The sequence below is a fragment of the Panulirus ornatus genome, chromosome 43 (genome assembly GCF_036320965.1).
Source record: "Panulirus ornatus isolate Po-2019 chromosome 43, ASM3632096v1, whole genome shotgun sequence".
Taxonomy (NCBI): domain Eukaryota; kingdom Metazoa; phylum Arthropoda; class Malacostraca; order Decapoda; family Palinuridae; genus Panulirus; species Panulirus ornatus.
The window spans coordinates 1,883,531-1,894,433 of NC_092266.1; the positions used below are offsets into that span (position 1 = coordinate 1,883,531).

The 10,903-nt window shown below is 42.6% G+C and overlaps 1 protein-coding gene across 1 annotated transcript; it reads right to left on the bottom strand.

Annotated features, from left to right (window-relative positions):
* Positions 1–6,141: 6,141 nt before the first annotated feature.
* Positions 6,142–6,879, bottom strand: LOC139762252 (uncharacterized). Its single transcript, XM_071686849.1, has one exon. It carries the CDS (start codon positions 6,877–6,879, stop codon positions 6,142–6,144), a length of 738 nt encoding a protein of 245 aa, XP_071542950.1.
* Positions 6,880–10,903: the final 4,024 nt, after the last annotated feature.

Genomic DNA, 10,903 nt, shown 5'->3' on the forward strand with positions numbered 1-10,903 from the left:
GAGGGTGGTGTTGATGTGAGGTTGATGTGATGTGAGGGTGGTGTAAATGTGAGGGTGGTGTTGATGTGAGGGTGGTGGTGATGTGAGGGTGGTGGTGATGTGAGGGTGGTGGTGATGTGAGGGTGGTGGTGATGTGAGGTGGTGGTGATGTGAGGGTGGTGGTGATGTGAGAGTGGTGGTGATGTGAGGGTGGTGGTGATGTGAGGGTGGTGGTGATGTGAGGGTGGTGGTGATGTGAGGGTGGTGTTGATGTGAGGGTGGTGTTGATGTGAGGATGGTGGTGATGTGAGGGTGGTGGTGATGTGAGGGTGGTGGTGATGTGAAGGTTGGTGTTGATGTGAGGGTGGTGGTGATATGAGGGTGGTGGTGATGTTAGGGTGGTGGTGATGTGAGGGTGGTGTTGATGTGAGGGTGGTGTTGATGTGAGGATGGTGGTGATGTGAGGTGGTGGTGATGTGAGGGTGGTGGTGATGTGAGGGTGGTGGTGATGTGAGAGGAGTGTGATGTGAAGGTGGTGTTGATGTGAGGGTGGTGGTGATGTGAGGGTGGTGTTGATGTGAGGGTGGTGGTGATGTGAGGGTGGTGGTGATGTGAGGGTGGTGTTGATGTGAGGGTGGTGTTAATGTGAGGGTGGTGGTGATGTGAGGGTGGTGTTAATGTGAGGGTGGTGGTGATATGAGGGTGGTGTTGATGTGAGGGTGGTGTTGATGTGAGGATGGTGGTGATGTGAGGGTGGTGGTGATGTGAGGGTGGTGGTGATGTGAGGGTGGTGGTGATGTGAGGGTGGTGTTGATGTGAGGGTGGTGTTGATGTGAGGGTGGTGTTGATGTGAGGGTGGTGTTGATGTGAGAGTGGTGTTGATATGAGGGTGGTGGTGATGTGAGGGTGGTGGTGATGTGAGGGTGGTGGTGATGTGAGGGTGGTGTTAATGTGAGGGTGGTGTTGATGTGAGGGTGGTGTTGATGTGAGGGTGGTGGTGATGTGAGGGTGGTGGTGATGTGAGGGTGGTGGTGATGTGAGTGTGGTGTTTATGTGAGAGTGGTGGTGATGTGAGGGTGGTGGTGATGTGAGTGTGGTGTTTATGTGAGAGTGGTGGTGATGTGAGGGTGGTGGTGATGTGAGGGTGGTGGTGATGTGAGGGTGGTGGTGATGTGAGGGTGGTGTTGATGTGAGGGTGGTGGTGATGTGAGGGTGGTGATGTGAGGGTGGTGGTGATGTGAGGGTGGTGGTGATGTGAGGGTGGTGGTGATGTGAGGGTGGTGGTGATGTGAGGGTGGTGGTGATGTGAGGGTGGTGGTGATGTGAGGGTGGTGTTGATGTGAGGGTGGTGGTGATGTGAGGGTGGTGGTGATGTAAGGGTGGTGGTGATGTGAGGGTGGTGGTGATGTGAGGGTGGTGGTGATGTGAGGGTGGTGGTGATGTAAGGGTGGTGGTGATGTGAGGGTGGTGGTGATGTGAGGGTGGTGGTGATGTGAGGGTGGTGTTGATGTGAGGATGGTGGTGATGTGAGGGTGGTGGTGATGTGAGGGTGGTGGTGATGTGAGGGTGGTGGTGATGTGAGGGTGGTGGTGATGTGAGGGTGGTGGTGATGTGAGGGTGGTGTTGATGTGAGGATGGTGGTGATGTGAGGGTGGTGGTGATGTGAGGGTGGTGGTGTGGGGACAGACTGAACAGTGGTAGAAGGTGGTTGGGTGACATTGTTTGGGGTTTGAGAATTACTGTCTGTTGTGGTAACGGGATGATCATGTTCACAATACTGTACAACTTTCAAGTGGTCCTCATGTTCTTCACGAATGTCACCTGTGTTTAGATGCCGAACCCTAAACTTATGTCCCTTTAAATGAGCTAAGACTCTATAGAGAACAGAACATTTTGGGCCAAGTTTACGATCCTCACTTGTAGAGTTTAATTCCTGCACCATTACCAAGAGTCCGGGAGCCACGTACCTTTGATGGTTTTGCGGATTTATCAGCCTAGTTCGTGAAGGTTGTAGTGGCTTCACCTAGATTTTCTTTGATCCTTTGATGAATCAAATGAGTCGTGCGATATTTTTCCGCTACAATTGATTTCTGAACCGCTGGACATGAAGGAGGGGACGCTATTATGTCATACGGCAACACTTTATCAAAACAGAGGCCATTCGAGGCTGGGTGATGTGCCATTATATTACATTTACTTATGTTATACAATTCATAGAGTTCTTCTAATAATGAGTTATTTAATTCCCCTCCATTATCTGTGACTAAAATCTTCGGAGCATTATATCTGTCTATGATATATTTTTTGAACGCCCTACCGACGGTGGCTGCGTCTTTATTTTGAACGGGGACTAATTCACAATATCTCGCGAAGGCGTCAGTAATTATTAAGATGTATCTGTAGCCAGCCATGAACCTAGGAAAACCTCCTAATATGTCCATATGAACTCTTTCCCATAGGTATGAAGGTAAAGGATATCTTAACACAGTCTGCGGGGTAGTGGGACTTCCCTTGTGTGTGTTACAGGTTTGGCTCCTCAAAATATGATCTGTAATGTTTTTCTGCATCTTGGCCAAAAATACCTCAAACAAGTCTGCTTATAGCATCTATCTGCGCCTGGGTGTGCGGCCTGTGGTGAATCATGTGCTGACTTTAAAAAATCCTGTACTAATGCTGTTGGAATTATTGTTTGTTTAACAACACGGCCAGGCACTCCTAATTTCGCGTCCCTGCACAAGACTCACTCACTGTGCTAAATACAATTCTCTGACTGGGACAACTGTTTTAGCATCCAAGGAAGATCTTATATCCTCTAGGAATTCTATGACAGGACCCCAGACTGGGTCATCCCGTTGATGCTGTCTCAACCTTTCTACATCAAAATCAACGAGGCTATTATTTACAGTGACTGCACCCACTCTGCGGAGAAAGCGCGTCTGCAACTACAGTGGATGAGCCAGAAACAAAACGAAAATCTGGATCAAATACTTGTATGATTAGAAACCATTTCTGAAACTTTCCTGTAGGATCTTGTCGTTGAAAAATACCTACCAGTGCCCAGTGATCTGTATAAACTGTAATAGGGTAACCATATATGTATTCCATAAAATGTTTGAGTACCCAAACAACTGCAAGGCCTTCTAACTCAGTTATTGAGTATTTCGATTCCGTCTTTGAACATGAACGGCTCGCATAGGCTATGGGAAAAAGTCTACCCTTATTTGACTCCTGCATAAGTACAGCTCCAAGACCATGTTTAAAGCATCTGTGTGCAAAATGAAGGGTTTGTCAAAGTTGGGAAACCGAAGGATAGGCGCCTCGATTAAGTATTGTTTGAATAAGTTTAATGCACTGTAGACCACTGGAATGTAACTTCCTGTTTCAGAAATAAAGTGAGGGGGTTTGCGATCTTCGCGAAAATAGCGATAAATCTTCGATAATATCTTGCTGAACTAAGGAAGGATTTGACCTTTGTTGTGGAAGGGACTGGCCATTCTACAATTGTTTTGACTTTATGTGCATTAGGTTGAATGCCGTTTTCATCAACGGTGTGACCTAAGTAATTAATTCTTGTTTGTAGAAAGGAACATTTGGATAACTTGACTTTTAGGTTCGCATCATTAAGTCGTAGAAATACTCTCTCAAGACTTTTGAAATGAAAAGCAATATCTGGAGACATGACAATTATATCATCAAGATAAACCAATACATCTTGGCCCAACATGTGACGACAAATGTTAGTCATTAACCTTGAGAAGGTGATCACCGGTGAGGAATGAAGACCGAAGGCCATGATGCATATGAACTTGTTGATTTTCACGGCTAAGATTTTCATCCTCTGAGCGAAGCCATACAATAATCGTCCTTATCTACTCTGAGCATTGGATATCCTCCTGATGATCAAGGTTGCTGTTTTGGTTGTCCGTTTCCCTTGTTACTGCTACGCCTCACTGCACACCTTACATGAGTGCCTTCCACAGTATTAGGGACAGCTGCTGGGCCTCACTGTAGCTACTTCTGGGACGGTTGCCAATCTTCCTCGTATTCCCTCATGACCACAGCGCCAAACCGACTCCCGCCATCAGGCCGCAACGCACAAACATTTCTGACAAAATTGAGACAACCACTTTCGCGTCAGTTTTGACACCAAGTGAATTTATACGACAATTACGTTCAAGATGCTTGGTTTTTCGTTCATGGATTAAACAGAAGCAACCAACGATGGTTGCTACTGCCCAATCCATGAAGTCCCCCCCACCACGGAAAGGTAACCAAGCTTCGGGGGGGATGGGTGTTTACCCTGACGCCAACGGAGAAACTCAATACAATATTTTTATTATAACTTTCCTTAATCTTGAAAAATGAATCAATCAGAGGGAACAATAGCCCCAGTCATATGAAGATTGGCTAACCGAATGTATATAGTTGTCAGTCCTCCTCAAACTTGTATATTTTCGATCATTAGAGCATCCATCTATTCATCTCATATAAGTGTTGCTAGGACAGTTGTCTATTAGTGCAGAGATCTTTTCCTCGGTAAAGAAAGTGTAGCCGGACTCCGCCCTCATGAGGTTACTGCACGACACCAAAGATCACCCTTTGGTAGACTGTGCTATAGGCAGTACAGCTCCGTCAAAGATCTCACTCCATAAGTGAACTTATATAGATTCTTTTTTTAACATTTTGTCTTGTCTATAAGGAACTCATCAGTTCTTCTCCAGTGAAAGCAAAAAATCATCGAGAAATTGATTTGTATTCTCAATGTCAGGATCTTGTGGCTCTGTGTGGGGGACGGGGCTGGTGGTCTCTGTGACTGGCTGTGTCTGGAGAGCGGTGCTGGTGGTCTCTGTGTCTGGCTTTGTCTGGGAAGCGGGGCTGGTGGTCTCTGTGACTGGCTGTGTCTGGGGAGCGGGGCTGGTGGTCTCTGTGACTTGCTGTGTCTGGGAAGCGTGGCTGGTGGTCTCTGTGACTTGCTGTGTCTGGGAAGCGGGGCTGGTGGTCTCTGTGACTTGCTGTGTCTGGGAAGCGGGGCTGGTGGTCTCTGTGACTTGCTGTGTCTGGGGAGCGGGGCTGGTGGTCTCTGTGACTGGCTGTGTCTGGAGAGCGGTGCTGGTGGTCTCTGTGTCTGGCTGTGTCTGGGGAGCGGGGCTGGTGGTCTCTGTGACTGGATGTGTCTGGGAAGCGGGGCAGGTGGTCTCTCTGACTGGCTGTGTCTGGGAAGCGGGGCTGGTGGTCTCTGTGACTGCCTGTGTCTGTAGATCAGGGGAAGTCTTGGGTATAAATTTCAATATACTGTGAGCGATATCGTCCCTCAACCGATTCCTCTCGATCTTCTCTTGCACGGCCTTCATAATACGTTTGGGCGGCTTTCTCCATTTTCTTTGCATATCAGTTGGTGATCCTGCGCCATCGAGCCACATGATACCAGAATAGTATCGTTCCTGTTTCCCAACGGGTCCAATCTTGGTGTCACACATGATGCCGAGTGAACCCAAATGGCGGCCGATGTTTACGTTGGAAGCCACGGGCTCGTTATGTATCTTGCAGTAACTTTCATACCGTTGCTGCAGCTCTTTCCTGCTGATAAGGTACCGCTTCATAGTAATAGTCTTTCCCTTCATTTGAACGAAGGTATTCATGAAACTAACAAAGGAAGCCTTTCCTTTGTAATCCCGTTTGTAGTAACAGAAAGCCATTGAAGACGTGGATCGGGTCAGGCGAAGTTACACAGACTAAGAAGATAGTCCTTTAATCAATGGTCCTGTATCAGCACTGAACTCGAAATACGTCAGAACGACAATTTCAACCCAGGGCTGGAGGCCCATTTGATGATATTCTCACGTCTTGCTCAACCAAGTAACCTCGGTTAGACCTTGTTTATATTCAAATATAGTAAAGTTAATATAGTGAAGTTTGATGATTCTTTTTATATGTAAGTTGCAATGTAGTTTGTATATATATATATATATATATATATATATATATATATATATATATATATATATATATATATATATATATATATATATATATATATATATATATATATATATATATACATATATATATATATATATATATATATATATATATATATATATATATATATATTGGCTATGTCGTCAGCAAAGGTTTATCGGCCTGGACATTCTGGACATTCCTTCATGCTGCCAAACTCCTGTCGATGGCATATTGCAAGTCTTTCATAATAAGGTCCAATGTGGGTCGAGCAGAGGGATCCTCCTTTTTAGCCTGTTTGACAATAGTGGCCAAGCGTGAGCGGCGACTCCGGTAAACTTGTTTGATAATCTGACTCAGGAGGAAGGCATAGGAGTACACGTCAGACGCCGTGGTGCTGGGTTGGCCAGACCTCACCTCTGGCGCAATCCATAGGCATTTACCAGGAGAGGAGTTGAGGCCCAGGTTCTGGTGTTCGACACAGGCAAACCCCAGATCAATGATGCTCACTTGGGGCGCCTGAGGATCGCCGCTCACGATCACATTATCGTTCTTCAGATCATTGTGGATTATCCCTTTGTCGTGCATCTCCTGCAGTCTGTGTCCAACCAACAGTGCCAGTTGCAGGAGATCGAAGCGACCTTGTGGATTGTTGCCCCTCAAGACATCCTCGAGAGTCGATCGGCCCGCGTAGCTCATCACAATGGACGGTGGGTTTTCGCAGGTAGCATAAAGCCTAGGGACACCTCCGGCTCCTTCAAGGTGAGCCATGTGTTGGGCCTCTTGCATGAGTTTGTTATCCTCAGCTTTGTGAGAGACCTTCAGCACGGCTCTTTCCTCCTGCCACGGAACAAGGAAGGCCTTCCCGTTCCCCCCAGCACCCAAGACCACCTGTGCTTGGGAGACGAGAATTTCCACGTCTCTTCTCTGAATTACAGTCATTTTGAGAGTAGTGTCTTCTGTGGGGTTTGGGTTGACCTGGTAAACTCTGATATTGTAACGCTAGAGATACCGAGTTGGTGCTTTCCTTCGTGTTTTGATTGACGAAGTAAACTTTCATATCCCAGAAGTGCAGAAATATAGTGAAGCTTCCTGTAACTGGGTACCTCAGATTCAAAAATATAGTATAGGGCACACACACACACAATATATATATATATATATATATATATATATATATATATATATATATATATATATATATATATATATATATATATATATATATATATACCGGAGTTGACGTGCTGTCAGTGGATTGAATCAGGGCATGTGAAGCGTCTGGGGTAAACCATGGAAAGTTGTGTGGGGCCTGGATGTGGAAAGGGAGCTGTGGTTTCGGACACTATTGCATGACAGCTAGAGAGTGAGTGTGAATGAATGGGGCCTTTGTTGTCTTTTCCTAGTGCTACCTCGCACACATGAGGGGGAGGGGGATGGTATTCCATGTGTGGCGAGGTGGCGATGGGAATGAATAAAGGCAGACAGTGTGAATTGTGTGCATGGGTATATATGTATGTGTCTATGTGTGTATATATATGTGCACATTGAGATGTATAGGTATGTATATTTGCGTGTGTGGACGTGTATGTATATACATTGTGTATGGGGGTGGGTTGGGCCATCTCTTTCGTCTGTTTCCTTGCGACAAAGCAAAAAGAAAAAAAGAAAAAAAAAAAAATATATATATATATATATATATATATATATATATATATATATATATATATATATATATATATATATATATATATATATATATATGGTTCCCGTGCCGGGAATCGAACCCGGGCCTCGCGGGTGAGAGCCGCGTATCCTAGCCACTCTCGTTTTTTTTTAATTTTCCAAAAGAAGAAACAGAGAATTGGGCCAGGTGAGGATATTCCCTCAAAGGCCCACTCCTCTGTTCTTAACGCTACCTCGCTAATGCGGGAAATGGCGAATAGTCTGAAAAAAAATATATATATATATATATATATATATATATATATATATATATACATATATATATATATATATATATATATATATATATATATATATATATATATATATATATATATATATATATATATATATATATATATATATATATATATATATGTATATATATATATATATATATATATATATATATATATATATATATATATATATATATATATATATATATATATATATCTTTTCTTTCTTTTAAACTATTCGCCATTTCCCGCGTTAGCGAGGTAGCGTTAAGAACAGAGGACTGGGCCTTTTTTGGAATATCCTCACTTGGCCCCCTCTGTTCCTTCTTTTGGAAAATTAAAAAAAAACGAGAGGGGAGGATTTCCAGCCCCCGCTCCCTCCCCTTTTGGTCGCCTTCTAAGACACGCAGGGAATACGTGGGAAGTATTCTTAATCCCCTATCCCCAGGGATAATATATATATATATATATATATATATATATATATATATATATATATATATATATATATATATATATATATATATATATATATATATATATATATTCTTACAGAGAAGGGAGCCAGGTGAGGATATTCCCTCAAAGGCCCACTTCTCTGTTCTTAACGCTACCTCGTTGACGCGGGAAATGGCGAAGAGTTATATATATATATATATATATATATATATATATATATATATATATATATATATATATATATATATATATATGAATCCATGGGGAAAATGAAACACGAAAAGTTCCCAAGTGCACTTTCGTGTAATAGTCACATCATCAGGGGAGACACAAGAGAGGAATATAACAGTCAGTTGATATACATCGAAGAGACGAAGCTAGGACGCCATTTGGTAAACATGTGTCATGGATAATCACATGTTTACCAAATGGCGTCCTAACTTCGTCTCTTCGATGTATATCAACTGACTGTTATATTCCTCTCTTGTGTCTCCCCTGATGATGTGATTACATGAAAGTGCACTTGGGAACTTTTCGTGTTTCATTTTCCCCGTGGACTCATAGGAATATCTTGATCACGCGCAAAATTGTGATCCTTTCCAATATATATATATATATATATATATATATATATATATATATATATATATATATATATATATATATATATATATATATCTTTCTTTTTCTTTCAAACTCTTCGCCATTTCCCGCATCAACGAGGTAGCGTTAAGAACAGAGAAGTGGGCCTTTGAGGGAATATCCTCACCTGGCTCCCTTCTCTGTTCCTTCTTTTGGAAAATTAAAAAAAAAAAAAAAAAAAAAATGAGAGGGGAGGATTTCCAGCCCCCCGCCCCCTTCCCTTTTAGTCGCCTTCTACGACACGCAGGGAATACGTGGGAAGTATTCTTTCTCCCCTATCCCCAGGGATATATATATATATATATATATATATATATATATATATATATATATATATATATATATATATATATATATATATATATATGAGGATGTAGTGAAGATGGCCTTGACCAAGATAAAGGCCACTGATATTGAAAACGAGGTGGCTATGAGGACATAGTGAAGACAGATTTTCATTAAGATAAAGTTCAGTGCTATTGAAAGTGACTTTCTAAAAGGATGTAATCAAGATGACCTTTGACCAGACAACACGCCAGTGATATTGAAAGTATGATGATTATGAGGATGTAGTGAAGATGGCTTTTAACCAGATAGAGGCCATTGATACTGAAAATGAGATAAGTATAAGGATGTAGTGAAGATAGTCTTTGACCAAGATAAACGTCATCGATGATGAAAACAAGATGACTGTGAAGATGTTGTAAGAATAACCTTAAACCAAAGAAAAGCCATTGATATTCAAAATGATTGTGAGGATGTAGTGAAGATGGCGTTTGACCATGATAAAAGTCAGTGATGTTGAAAATAACATCTTAGTAAGCCCAAATAAACAACTAACAATCAAATCAAATAATCAATTCAAAAGCTACGGTAAGCAACCAGAAATAAGAGGACCTAGAAAGTCCAACAAATAACACCTAAACGAAAAGAATTAAACAACAAAAATATTAGATGGAATATTTTCTATGTATGTCCATAATTTTGTTTATATATATGCATATATATATATTTTTTTTTTTTTTTTTTGCTTTGTCGCTGTCTCCCGCGTTTGCGAGGTAGCGCAAGGAAACAGACGAAAGAAATGGCCCAACCCACCCCCATACACATGTATATACATACACGTCCACACACGCAAATATACATACCTACACAGCTTTCCATGGTTTACCCCAGACGCTTCACATGCCTTGATTCAATCCACTGACAGCACGTCAACCCCGGTATACCACATCGCTCCAATTCACTCTATTCCTTGCCCTCCTTTCACCCTCCTGCATATTCAGGCCCCGATCACATAAAATCTTTTTCACTGCATCTTTCCACCTCCAATTTGGTCTCCCTCTTCTCCTCGTTCCCTCCACCTCCGACACATATATCCTCTTGGTCAATCTTTCCTCACTCATTCTCTCCATGTGCCCAAACCATTTCAAAACACCCTCTACTGCTCTCTCAACCACGCTCTTTTTATTTCCACACATCTCTCTTACCCTTACGTTACTTACTCGATCAAACCACCTCACACCACACATTGTCCTCAAACATCTCATTTCCAGCACATCCATCCTCCTGCGCACAACTCTATCCATAGCCCACGCCTCGCAACCATACAACATTGTTGGAACCACTATTCCTTCAAACATACCCATTTTTGCTTTCCGAGATAATGTTCTCGACTTCCACACATTCTTCAAGGCTCCCAGAATTTTCGCCCCCTCCCCCACCCTATGATCCACTTCCGCTTCCATGGTTCCATCCGCTGCCAGATCCACTCCCAGATATCTAAAACACTTCACTTCCTCCAGTTTTTCTCCATTCAAACTCACCTCCCAATTGACTTGACCCTCAACCCTACTGTACCTAATAACCTTGCTCTTATTCACATTTACTCTTAACTTTCT